This window comes from Leptopilina heterotoma, unplaced genomic scaffold, assembly GCF_015476425.1.
Source record: "Leptopilina heterotoma isolate Lh14 unplaced genomic scaffold, ASM1547642v1 Lhet_6, whole genome shotgun sequence".
Taxonomy (NCBI): domain Eukaryota; kingdom Metazoa; phylum Arthropoda; class Insecta; order Hymenoptera; family Figitidae; genus Leptopilina; species Leptopilina heterotoma.
Genome location: NW_025111137.1, coordinates 6748612 through 6762765, shown reverse-complemented (window position 1 = coordinate 6762765; position 14154 = coordinate 6748612). Strand labels below are relative to the sequence as shown.

Here is a 14154-nt window from a genome sequence, read left to right as displayed (position 1 = left end):
TAAAAGTACCCGTTTGGATTTAATTTTATCCCAGTATATTCTAAACTATCAATACAACTTTCATTGTTTTTTTAGTCAACAATCTCTAAGTGGTAAGTTTTTTAATCATTTTCATCATTTTTCAGAATTACAGTCTTAAGAATTCAAAAATATTAACTTTAGACAGCCGCCGATAGGATCTCTGAACTAATTGACAAGACGACAAGAAGGGCACAAAGTTACAAAAACAATATAACAAATTCATCAAAAAGTAAATTTTCAAGTTTTAAATACAACAGATTTAGAAATACAAATTTTAAATGATAAAGTTAATATATTTTAAATATTTAAAGAAAAATAGAATTTAACCAAGTAATCTTTAATAATACACTGAAAACTAAAACTAAAAATTTTATACACATTACCTTTAAACAAAAAAAGGCAAATTATTAATGTTATTAATCAGTGACATAACCTCAATTAATGGATCCGTTAAATAAATATAAATCAAATATTATAGTATAAAATCATGTATTTTCATGTAAAATATTGTTTTTCTTAATAAATTACATCTTTTAAATACTAAAGTATTATAATATTAAAATACAAAATTGAATTTTTAATTATATAAAATTTGATTAGGAAATTAAAACAACTTGTAAACTTATAAAGTTATAAATTAAAAATACAAAAAATTAGGCTTTAAAAATCTTCCTGTATATGAAATATAAGTTTCATATTTTATCCCTGAGATTGAAATGTTTTTAATTTAATTTGTTTTTTATATATTTTGGTTGCAGACAATATTTTTACCGAGAGGGAAATTTATAAACTGGATATCGTGGTGCAAAATGATCATTAATTCCCATCACGTGTTGAGAATCATCGTCATCTTGAAGATTCTCAGCGGCAAAAATTGATTCTTGGTAAGTTGGCGGAGCTATAAAAAATATATTTTATTTTAAGTAATTCTAAGCTAAATTAAACTACATGGAGTACTATTTTTCGTGAAATTTTCGTCATAAGTTTACAATGAAAAGTTCAAGAAAAATGGTAAAACTAAACTGTTTTTGAAATCTCTGTATTTCTGACAAACTTTCATTATTTTTCCATGAATTATTTCTTCTCTTTTCTAAATAGTAATTTAGAAAATTGAAAATGATTATAGTTTTAAAAGAACATAAATTACATTTAGTTGAATAAATAATTTCGTTAGTTTCCTACTACTTTATTTAAGTTTATCAATAAAAAAAATTATTTTTAAACTTTACGTAGAAAAATACTTACGTAATTCGAAGTTAATTACTGTTGAGTAATCTGGAGGTGCAGAAGGAGTAGAAGGTGCTGTTGATGATTGTGTTAGGGAAGAAAGTACTGATGTAAAAAATAGGCAATTGTTCAATGGAACAGTTCCTATTAAAACTGGAGATGTAAATTTCAAATTAGGAGTGCATCTAAGGAAACAAAAAGTAGATTGTTATTTATTTTCTAGAAAATATTCATTTTTTTCTAAAAATTAACAAATTATTAAATACTAATATAGACAGGGCTCGAACTAGGTCCGTAAATTTCCTCCAAGTCCGTAAAAGTCAGTTTTTTTGAAAAATAGTCCGTAAAGTCCGTAATTTTAGAGAAATTACAAATGATTGCAGAAAAATTCAATTATTTTCAAAAATAATCAAATTCTTCGCAGAAATTCAATTGTGTTCTGAAATTTTTTTAAATTCTCGTCAAAATTTCAATTTTATGTTTATAAATGAAAAAATTCTTCTCTGAAATTCAATTATTTTCCAAAATTTTAATCAAATTCTTGGTAAAATTTCAATTATTTTCAAAAGTTTTCTCAAATTCAATGATTTTCAATATCTAGTATTTTATAATAAAATTTTCAAAAAGAATTCCATTATTAACAAAAAATTTGAATAAAATTTTACGCAAACATTCAATTTTTTTTATAAATAATAAAAATTTTTACAGGAATTCAATTATTTACAAATTTTTTATAAATTTCTTCGCAATAATTCAATTACCTATTTTCATAAATAATAAAATTTTTACAGGGATTTAATTATTTTCGTAAGTAATAAAGTTTGTTTAGGAATTTAATTATTTTCATAAATAATAAAACTCTCTGCAAAATTTCAATTATTTTTAATGCAATTTTAATCAAAGTCCACGAAAAATGTAATTCTTCTTAAAAATTTTAATAAAATTCGTGCAAAGAATTTATTTATTTAAAAATTTGTTGATAAAATTTTTTATGAGAATTTAATTTTAAGAAACATTAAATTAATAAATTCTTTATTTGTATATTTCAATAATTCAATTCTCGTTGAATTTACTAATAAAAATTGTATTAAAAGTGAATTTCAGAATTTTAGATTATAATTAAATATTAAAAGCATTATAACGTGGATTTTTAGAAATAATTGAATTTTGAAAAGGTTTTAAATTAAAATCAATGAAATTTTTGAATTTTTTATATTTTAAACAAACAATTCTGTAGAAATAATTCTTTTGAAACATAGTTTAATTGAATTTTTTTTAAAATTATTTCAAGTTTTTATTTTCTAATATATATTTAATTGAAGAATTTCCGAATAATTGAAATTTTGTAAAATTGAATTGTAAACAAATGAATTGGAAAATTCCCAAATATTTTTCAAAAATTATTAAAAATAATGGATTTATAGAAAAATTTTAGTTAAAACACTAGAAAAAAAATTTATTTTTTCAGAAGTTACTAATTATTGCAGAAATTCAATTATTTCCAAGAGTAATAAAACTTTTCTTAAGAATTCAATTATTTTTACTAATAATAAAACTCATCGCTGAATTTCAATTATTTTTCATACAATTTTAATTGAATTCCTTGAATAAAGTAATTATTTTCATGCAAGTTTTAATAAAATTCGACAAAAGAATTCAATTATTTAAAAATTTGTTAATAAAATTCTTTATGAGAATTCAGTTTTGAGAAACATTCAATTATTATTCAATAACTTATTTACTTTTGTTTCTAAATAATGGAATTCTCGTAGAATTTTATAATAAAAATTTATTTAATAATGAATTTCCGTTAAAATTTTAGTTTATAATTGAATATTAAATGCAATATAGCCTGAATTTTAAGAAATAATTGAATTTTTAAATTAATTTTTTTGAAAAAGTTTAATTGAATTTTTTTTATATTATTTGAAGTTTTTATTTTCTAAGCATTTAATTGAAGAATTTAGGAACAATTGAAATTTCGTGAAATTGAATATTGTAAACAAATGGATTTGAAAATTGCGAAAGAACTTTTTCGAAAATTATTAAAAATAATTGATTTAAAGTAAAATTTTAGTTTGAATTATTTGAAATAATTTTTTTGTACTAAAAACTATTTCTAGCAACTATATAAAACATGACATGGTGTAGATTTTTCAAGAGAATTTAATTAAAAAAAATATGTTTGACCAAAAAAATTAATTTTTTACACTTTAAGGTCTAAAAAATGTAATGCAATTAGTTTCGGATAAAAAAATTTGTTAGTCGTAACCCTATTTGAATTAAAAATAATTACAGTCGAACCTGAATAAACGGGAGAGTTCAAGGGACCTTATAAAGGTTTCTCGCTTATCCAGGTTCTAATGCACAAAACTTTGTTTGAAAATATAAAAAATTGCCTTATGAGTAAAAATATTATTGATTAAAATAATACATACAATTGATCAATATATAGTTTCAGTTCAATTGCATATTGAACGTCAATGAGTCCACATTCATTTAAAGTGGAAGGTGGTAGAGAGGGTACTTCAATAAATTCATCAAAACTAACATTATTAGTTTCAATCTTCCCTTCATGGATGTCTTTAATTGTCATATACTTTTTTCGCTTTTGTGTACGTGGCTTAGTCACTTTAAAAGTCACTTTCTGGAATGGATAAATTATATTTTTACAAAACGAGAGAACCAAAAGTAAATAAAAAATAAAAATAACGAGTGTTAATGAAAGAATATATATTGCACCATCTCACCTTTATTAATTTTAATCTCACGTGATAAATAGTAACACGTGATAAATTTTTGATATTTATATTAATTGGAATTACTTGTCCCGGGACGTACCCTTTTACAGGCATAGAAAGTGTTGCAGTAAGAGGTGGTGAGGATGAAAAACATCCAAAATTTCGTGTTCTTGATTCAACAACAGGAGACTGAAAAATTGAGAACAATATTTTTTAGTAATTTCAAATAATCAAGAAATTTAATATCAAAAACATGACTAATTTTAACAAATTTTCTTTAAAAAAAAAAGAAAAAATACATTGAACAAAAAACACAATTTTTTATTAAATCAAATCAATTATTTTTAAATGACTTCTGTTTTTTAAAATCGTTAATATAGCTGTTTTCATTCTCAAAGTATAGGTATATTTAATTATTACATAAACTATTATTTTACATTCTTCAATAGAAAAATAAGATAGCAAACTTTTCCTATTAAATCTCAAGATTACAATGATGATAGTAATTTATCTTTAAATAAAATATAAATTTATATACTTTTCTGAAAAGAATGAATATAATATAAGTTTAAAAAATAAAATATAAATGAAACGAAGAGAATGATAAAGAAAATATTTACCGAAGCATTAGAATCTGTATTTAAATCATATTTAGAAATCACAGTGAACGCGGATTTTGTTTCAATGTCAAATTTCCAAGGTAAATCAATTGTGGCTTTTATTGTGTATCTAATGTAGCCTAATTTTGATTCAAAACTACTTGGTAATCTTGATGGTAAAGTAAATTCAAATGGAAAAAAACTTTCACCATGAGGCAATTCGATATCATCTGTAAAATTTGAAAAAATCTTTTTTTAATATTTGGTTCTTATTTATTATAAAGTTATATTAATATAAATTTCCAAATTTTACAATAATGAAAGATAAAGAAATTTGAAATCATCAAATTTACCATATTCTCCTCCAATTAGATATTGTCGTTTAGAAAAATACTCTTCATGACCGGTATATCGTGTTTGTCCTTTCCCGGCGCTTGTACTCCATGAAGTTTTTGCTTCTCCTGTTCCTTTAATCCTTAATCCTTGACAAGGATAAAAGTTAAATTAATAAAAGATTTTAAAAAAGAAATTCTCTAAATTTGAATTAGTTAAAAATAATTAATTTTATAGTAAAAAATCAGTCACTAATTCAAATATAGTATGTAAATTAATTTTTAAAAAAATATCGAATTAATAGAAATTTTGTTAAATTCAAATGAAAATAATTAAATTTGTTAAAGAATTTCATTAAAAACTTTTTAACAAATCGAATTTTCAAAGTATTTTAATTTAATAATTGATAAAATAATTGAAATTTATAAAGAGTCACATTCTAATGTATTCAAGTTTCTTAGTGCGAAGATTAATAATTAAAATTTTTATTAGTTAATTTAAAAAAAGATAAACACTTAAAATTTTCTAATAAAATTGAATTTTCGCAAAGTTTTTTTTTGAAAATTCTGAAAAATAAGATTTTGGAAATTTTTCAATTCTATTGTTTTAAGATAACTGAATTTTTCTAAACAAATAATTGTAAATTTTTGAAATAATTAAAATTTCTTTACATTCTATTAAAAATAATTAAATTCTTTGAAAAAATTTTATTTACATTTTTCGAAAATAATCAAGGGAAGTTAGTCACCGTAATTAGAATTTAATTTTTAAAAATTTCTTCACAATATATTCAATTATTTTCATAAATAGTAAAACTCATTGCAGAATTTCAATTATGTTTAATACAATATTTTAATCAAATTCCTCGAAAAATGTAATTATTTTTAAAAATTTTATTAAAATTCGTCGAAAGAATTCAATTATTTGTATAAACTGTAAAACAAATTCTTTTCAAGAATTCAATTATTTCCATAAATAGCAAAATTCTTCAGATTTACTAAATTCTTTTGAATAATATTTTTAAAAAAATTCTTCACAAGAATTCAATTATTTTCATAAATTTCCATAAAATTCTAAAAAACAATTCAATTATTTGCAAAAGTAATAAAATTCTTCGCAGAAATTCAAATATGTTTAAAAAATTTTTTAAATTCTTCTCAAAATTTCAATTATTTTTATAAATAATTAAACTGTTCTCCACATTTCCATTATTTTCAAAAATTTTAATAAAATTCTAGGCAAACATTTAATTATTTCTATGAATAATATAAAATTCTTTGGAAGAATGCCATTACATTTATAAATAGTAAAATTCTTTGCAAAAATTCAATTAGTATCAAATTATCAATACATTTTAATAAAATTATTGATTTAATCAAATTTTCAATTAAAATTTTCAAAAGATAAGTTATATTAAAAAATTGAAAATATTGTTTGTTTAATTCAATTATTTTCCAAATTTTTAATTAAAATTATTAAAAAGATAATTATTTTCAAAAAATTTAAAGAAACTGCAGCCAATTTAAATTTGATAAGAAAAAAAACCTGGAAAATTAGGACAAAGCCGGAAACATTGTTGAACGAAAATGGTAGACACTACTGTTAAAATTTTTCTTAAATGTTGCTATTTTTATAACATTAAATTATATTTTTTTATGAATTCTCGTAAAAAAACGCGTATTTTGGATATAAAATAATTAAAAAAAAAAAATATATATATATATATATATATATATATCAATAAAATATATGTATACGTAGATAATAAAATCAAATGGTTTCCGTTAACCGAGAGAATTTTTATTTGATTACAAATATCAATAAAAATTATAGTACTCTTATCTAATCATACAATTATTAATGATATACACGTTTTTAAAAGAAAAGACGTCATAAGCCTAATATAAAATTATAAGAAAATAAAAAAATTGTTAACGATATTTTAATTGTAAAAACTCTTGTTTTATTAAAGTAAAAATTAAACTTTGACAATAGTTATTAAATTTTATTTTTAAAAAGTGACAAATAATTAGAAAGTTTTTCTTAAATGCTTATATTATATAGATAATAGATTAGAATATAGTCTATTAATTGAAAACCATTTTTATAAGTAATTTTTTACTGTTTGAAAATTAATAATGATCCACAAGTTCTGCACGTTTGAATGAATTAAATTTTTTATTGATATATATTTTCTAAAAAGTGACTTACTTTTTTAATAAAAATTAGTAACAAAATTGCTATCAATAATTGAAGACCTCCACGGAATAACGATCTATGAAGTACATTTAAAAATACTTGCAGATTTCAACTTTGAATTGACATAAATAGTTATTGCAACTACAATATCTATTCAAAACCAATAAATTTCATTGTCTATTTATTTAATTATACTATTTCATTCATTTAGGATTAAAATTCAATAATATGTGCAAATATTTTCATTACAATTGCAGTTATGTTAAAATATGCCATAGATCGTTATTTCGTGGAGGTATTCAATTATTCTTTTTATTATTAGTTATTATTATCAGTATAAAAAATTTAATATATTATGAATGTATTTTAGGTTTTTATAATTTTGTACACAAACCTCTACATTTTTTGGGTCCATCCAGAGTTAGAAAAACATGTCCCTTAACAATATCGTTAGGAAAATAAGTTTTCACAGGATTCTCAAAAATAATTTTAAAATTTTTTACCCCCATTGTTAAATATATACAATAATAACAATTTCTTATAGATTATATAAGTTATTGGTTTGTTATCATTTTATTTTAGTTTTTATTAACTGTTTATAAAACACGTTTTAGACATTGAAATAAACATATTACTTATGTTAACTTATTGCGTAGCTCATGTTCCCAACAACTAACAACATGTACTGCTTCACTGAAATATACAATCGTCCGATGTGAACTATACCTACATATATGTGAGTCATAGATTATATATAAGCTTGTTGGAAAGCGAATAGTATAATATATATATGACACTACTTTCGGAAATTGTCGTTATGCCTAGCGAACGCACGTTCAGAATTCTGCTACCAAATAGTAAAATTTCATTAATTGTTAGAAATTTTCATGGTCGACTTTTCCCCTTTTTGATTATAGTAAAATGTTATCAATTTTTAGTAATATTTTACTAATTTTTTAATAGTTTTTTTGTTAATTGCTAGTCATCTAATTCACTAAATGAATTAGTGAAACTGTTTTATCAACTTTTAGCAATCGCAGTAAATTGTGAAGTATTGAAAAGCGTTGCAGATTAAATTAATACCAAAAAAGATTAAAATAATCCATTTTGAGGTTATTTTTTACTATGAATTCAATGGATTCAATAAATTTTTTTGGAGTGTCCCTCGGTTTATTTATGCAAACTGCAAAACGCATAATTTTTTATGTAAATAATAATATGAGCAGCGCAGATATTTAAGTCTATCTTTTAACTTTGTAATATTTAGTAATAATGGACAATTATAGCCCGTGTACTTTAAATAAATAAATGAATGAAATTTGACTTCAAATCAAAACCAAGCTAATGATTTGTCAAATAAAGTCAAAGCGAGTCTTAGTCCTAGTCACAGTCTAGGTCAAAGTCTTAGTCTAAGTTAAGGTCAAAGTCTTGGTCGAAGTCTTAGTCTAATACTAAGTCTAAGTTTTAGTTTAAGTCCGATACTAAGTCTTATAGTTTAAGTTTAATACTAAGTCGAAGGATTAATTTAAGTCTAACACTAAGTCTAAGTTTTATTTTAAGTCTAATCCTAAGTCTTAGTCTACGTCCTTAGTCTTTGACTATGACTTTGGCTAAGACTTTGACTAAATCTAAGTCTTAAACTTAGTCTTAGACTTAACTGAGTCAAAATCTAAGTCTACGTCTTACTCTAAATCTGAGTCTAATACAAAGTCTTAGACTTTGATTTAGATTAAGTTCTAATTCTTAGCATTTGACTTAGATAAAGATTTTTATCTTGTCCTAAGTCTTAGACTTAGTATTTGACTTTGGCTATGAGTTAGACTTAGACTCACATTGACCATAGTTGATATTAGATTTACATTCACAAATCATTGACTTAGTTTTGATTAATTTAAAGTAAAATTTAATTCATATGAAAAAATAACACCAACGTGGATTATTTTAATCCTTTCTGGTGTTAATTTATTCCTAGAGGGATTAAACAGTTGCAGATTATTTTAAATAAATACAATTTGAATGAGTTAAGAAAAATAATATTTTACAAGTTTCTTACAAGCAACATGAAGTAACCTTTCTTAAAAATTTCTTCAAATTTATTTTTATACTCAGCGGCCCATTCAGTTTTTTATGGAAAATTTCCATTTTATGTTTCGGGTCCAAAATCTGTTTAGGATAATTTAATTTAGAGGTCGTGAATTTTGTCACGTTCGTTTAGGTAAATGTTTCTGTAAATTTGTTCAGTTTAGGAAATTTTAGTTTCGTGTTCGCGAATTTTGTCAAGTTCGTTTAGGTAAATGTTTTTGTAAATCAGTTCAAATCAGGAAAATTTAGTTTCCTGGTCGCGATGTTTGTCACGTTCGATTAAGTAAATGTTTCTGTAAATTAGTTCAGTTCAGGAACCTTTAGTTTCGTGTTCGCAATATTTGTCACGTTCGATTAGGTAAATGTTTTTGTAAATTATTTCAGTTCAGGAACCTTTAGTTTCGCGTTCGCGATTTTTGTCACGTCCGATTAGGTAAATGATTCTGTAAATTAGTTCAGTATAGGAATCTTTAGTTTCGTTTTCGCGATATTTGTCACGTTCGATTAGGTAAATGTTTCTGTAAATTAGTTCAGTATAGGAATCTTTAGTTTCGTGTTCGCGATATTTGTCACGTTCGATTAGGTAAATGATTCTGTATATTAGTTCAGTTCAGGAATCTTTAGTTTCGCGTTCGCGATATTTGTCACGGTCGATTAGGTAAATGTTTTTGAAAATTATTTCAGTTAAGGAACCTTTAGTTTCGCGTTCGCGATTTTTGTCACGTCCGATTAGGTAAATGTTTCTGTAAATTAGTTCAGTATAGGAATCTTTAGTTTCGTTTTCGCGATATTTGTCACGTTCGATTAGGTAAATGTTTCTGTAAATTAGTTCAGTTCAGGAACCTTTAATTACGTGTTCGCGATTTTTGTCACGTCCGATTAGGTAAATGTTTCTGTAAATTAGTTCAGGTCAGGAAAATTTAGTTTCGTGTTCGCGATATTTGTCACGTTCAATTAGGTAAATGTTTCTGTGAATTAGTTCAGTATAGGTATCTTTAGTTTCGTGTTCGCGATATTTGTCACGTCCGATTAGGTAAATGTTTCTGTAAATTAGTTCACGTCAGGAAAATTTAGTTTCGTGTTCGCGATTTTTGTCACGTCCGATTAGGTAAATGTTTCTGTAAATTAGATCATGTCAGGAAATTTTAGTTTCGTGTTCGCGATTTTTGTCACGTTCGATTAGGTAAATGTTTTTGTAAATTATTTCAGTTCAGGAACCTTTAGTTTCGCGTTCGCGATTTTTGTCACGTCCGATTAGGTAAATGTTTCTGTAAATTAGTTCAGTATAGAAATCTTTAGTTTCGTGTTCGCGATTTTTAACACGTTCGATTAGGTAAATGTTTCTGTAAATTAGTTCAGTTCAGGAACCTTTAATTACGTGTTCGCGATATTTGTCACGTCCGATTAGGTAAATGTTTCTGTAAATTAGTTCAGTTCAGGAACCTTTAATTACGTGTTCGCGATATTTGTCACGTCCGATTAGGTAAATGTTTCTGTAAATTAGTTCAGTTCAGGAACCTTTAATTACGTGTTCGCGATATTTGTCATGTTCGATTAGGTAAATGTTTCTGTAAATTAGTTCAGGTCAGGAAAATTTAGTTTCGTGTTCGCGATTTTTGTCACGTTCGATTAGGTAAATGTTTCTGTAAATTAGTTCAGGTCAGGAAAATTTAGTTTCGTGTTCGCGATTTTTGTCACGTTCGATTAGGTAAATGTTTCTGTAAATTAGTTCAGGTCAGGAATCTTTAGTTTCGTGTTCGCGATATTTGTCACGGTCGATTAGGTAAATGTTTTTGTAAATTATTTCAGTTCAGGAACCTTTAGTTTCGCGTTCGCGATTTTTGTCACGTCCGATTAGGTAAATGTTTCTGTAAATTAGTTCAGTATAGGAATCTTTAGTTTCGTTTTCGCGATATTTGTCACGTTCGATTAGGTAAATGTTTCTGTAAATTAGTTCAGTATAGGAATCTTTAGTTTCGTGTTCGCGATATTTGTCACGGTCGATTAGGTAAATGTTTTTGTAAATTATTTCAGTTCAGGAACCTTTAGTTTCGTGTTCGCGATTTTTGTCACGTTCGATTAGGTAAATGTTTCTGTAAATTAGTTCAGTTCAGGAACCTTTAATTACGTGTTCGCGATTTTTGTCACGTCCGATTAGGTAAATGTTTCTGTAAATTAGTTCAGGTCAGGAAAATTTAGTTTCGTGTTCGCGATATTTGTCACGTTCAATTAGGTAAATGTTTCTGTGAATTAGTTCAGTATAGGTGTCTTTAGTTTCGTGTTCGCGATATTTGTCACGTCCGATTAGGTAAATGTTTCTGTAAATTAGTTCACGTCAGGAAAATTTAGTTTCGCGTTCGCGAATTTTGTCAAGTTCGTTTAGGTAAATGTTTTTGTAAATCAGTTCAAATCAGGAAAATTTAGTTTCCTGGTCGCGATGTTTGTCACGTTCGATTAAGTAAATGTTTCTGTAAATTAGTTCAGTTCAGGAACCTTTAGTTTCGTGTTCGCAATATTTGTCACGTTCGATTAGGTAAATGTTTTTGTAAATTATTTCAGTTCAGGAACCTTTAGTTTCGCGTTCGCGATTTTTGTCACGTCCGATTAGGTAAATGATTCTGTAAATTAGTTCAGTATAGGAATCTTTAGTTTCGTTTTCGCGATATTTGTCACGTTCGATTAGGTAAATGTTTCTGTAAATTAGTTCAGTATAGGAATCTTTAGTTTCGTGTTCGCGATATTTGTCACGTTCGATTAGGTAAATGATTCTGTATATTAGTTCAGTTCAGGAATCTTTAGTTTCGCGTTCGCGATATTTGTCACGGTCGATTAGGTAAATGTTTTTGAAAATTATTTCAGTTAAGGAACCTTTAGTTTCGCGTTCGCGATTTTTGTCACGTCCGATTAGGTAAATGTTTCTGTAAATTAGTTCAGTATAGGAATCTTTAGTTTCGTTTTCGCGATATTTGTCACGTTCGATTAGGTAAATGTTTCTGTAAATTAGTTCAGTTCAGGAACCTTTAATTACGTGTTCGCGATTTTTGTCACGTCCGATTAGGTAAATGTTTCTGTAAATTAGTTCAGTATAGGAATCTTTAGTTTCGTGTTCGCGATATTTGTCACGTTCGATTAGGTAAATGATTCTGTATATTAGTTCAGTTCAGGAATCTTTAGTTTCGCGTTCGCGATATTTGTCACGGTCGATTAGGTAAATGTTTTTGAAAATTATTTCAGTTAAGGAACCTTTAGTTTCGCGTTCGCGATTTTTGTCACGTCCGATTAGGTAAATGATTCTGTAAATTAGTTCAGTATAGGAATCTTTAGTTTCGTTTTCGCGATATTTGTCACGTTCGATTAGGTAAATGTTTCTGTAAATTAGTTCAGTATAGGAATCTTTAGTTTCGTGTTCGCGATATTTGTCACGTTCGATTAGGTAAATGATTCTGTATATTAGTTCAGTTCAGGAATCTTTAGTTTCGCGTTCGCGATATTTGTCACGGTCGATTAGGTAAATGTTTTTGAAAATTATTTCAGTTAAGGAACCTTTAGTTTCGCGTTCGCGATTTTTGTCACGTCCGATTAGGTAAATGTTTCTGTAAATTAGTTCAGTATAGGAATCTTTAGTTTCGTTTTCGCGATATTTGTCACGTTCGATTAGGTAAATGTTTCTGTAAATTAGTTCAGTTCAGGAACCTTTAATTACGTGTTCGCGATTTTTGTCACGTCCGATTAGGTAAATGTTTCTGTAAATTAGTTCACGTCAGGAAAATTTAGTTTCGTGTTCGCGATTTTTGTCACGTCCGATTAGGTAAATGTTTCTGTAAATTAGTTCATGTCAGGAAATTTTAGTTTCGTGTTCGCGATTTTTGTCACGTTCGATTAGGTAAATGTTTTTGTAAATTATTTCAGTTCAGGAACCTTTAGTTTCGCGTTCGCGATTTTTGTCACGTCCGATTAGGTAAATGTTTCTGTAAATTAGTTCAGTATAGAAATCTTTAGTTTCGTGTTCGCGATTTTTAACACGTTCGATTAGGTAAATGTTTCTGTAAATTAGTTCAGTTCAGGAACCTTTAATTACGTGTTCGCGATATTTGTCACGTCCGATTAGGTAAATGTTTCTGTAAATTAGTTCAGTTCAGGAACCTTTAATTACGTGTTCGCGATATTTGTCACGTCCGATTAGGTAAATGTTTCTGTAAATTAGTTCAGTTCAGGAACCTTTAATTACGTGTTCGCGATATTTGTCATGTTCGATTAGGTAAATGTTTCTGTAAATTAGTTCAGGTCAGGAAAATTTAGTTTCGTGTTCGCGATTTTTGTCACGTTCGATTAGGTAAATGTTTCTGTAAATTAGTTCAGGTCAGGAAAATTTAGTTTCGTGTTCGCGATTTTTGTCACGTTCGATTAGGTAAATGTTTCTGTAAATTAGTTCAGGTCAGGAATCTTTAGTTTCGTGTTCGCGATATTTGTCACGGTCGATTAGGTAAATGTTTTTGTAAATTATTTCAGTTCAGGAACCTTTAGTTTCGCGTTCGCGATTTTTGTCACGTCCGATTAGGTAAATGTTTCTGTAAATTAGTTCAGTATAGGAATCTTTAGTTTCGTTTTCGCGATATTTGTCACGTTCGATTAGGTAAATGTTTCTGTAAATTAGTTCAGTATAGGAATCTTTAGTTTCGTGTTCGCGATATTTGTCACGGTCGATTAGGTAAATGTTTTTGTAAATTATTTCAGTTCAGGAACCTTTAGTTTCGTGTTCGCGATTTTTGTCACGTTCGATTAGGTAAATGTTTCTGTAAATTAGTTCAGTTCAGGAACCTTTAATTACGTGTTCGCGATTTTTGTCACGTCCGATTAGGTAAATGTTTCTGTAAATTAGTTCAGGTCAGGAAAATTTAGTTTCGTGTTCGCGATATTTGTCACGTTCAATTAGGTAAATGTTTCTGTGAATT

The 14154-nt window shown here is 26.2% G+C and overlaps 1 protein-coding gene across 1 annotated transcript; it reads right to left on the bottom strand.

Moving 5' to 3' along the window:
• Positions 1–763: 763 nt before the first annotated feature.
• On the bottom strand, positions 764–7832 carry LOC122509120 (arrestin domain-containing protein 17-like). Its single transcript, XM_043622916.1, has 7 exons — positions 7515–7832; positions 4942–5070; positions 4610–4818; positions 3999–4178; positions 3687–3895; positions 1267–1433; positions 764–919 (listed from the first exon to the last, which is right to left on the bottom strand). Exons 1-7 carry the CDS (start codon positions 7627–7629, stop codon positions 789–791), a joined length of 1140 nt encoding a protein of 379 aa, XP_043478851.1. The 5' UTR covers positions 7630–7832; the 3' UTR covers positions 764–788.
• Between the last annotated feature and the right edge of the window lie 6322 nt (positions 7833–14154).

What these genes read in the sequence shown, in the direction of transcription:
- LOC122509120 (XM_043622916.1), bottom strand. Translation starts at nt 7,629, where the DNA reads ATGGGGGTAAAAAATTTTAAAATTATTTTTGAGAATCCTGTGAAAACT. An exon ending in TCTAATTGGAGGAGAATATG is followed by an intron (nt 4,819 to 4,941) that starts GTAAATTTGATG and finishes CAAATTTTACAG; the next exon opens with ATGATATCGAATTGCCTCAT. An exon ending in TGAGATTAAAATTAATAAAG is followed by an intron (nt 3,896 to 3,998) that starts GTGAGATGGTGC and finishes TATCCATTCCAG; the next exon opens with AAAGTGACTTTTAAAGTGAC.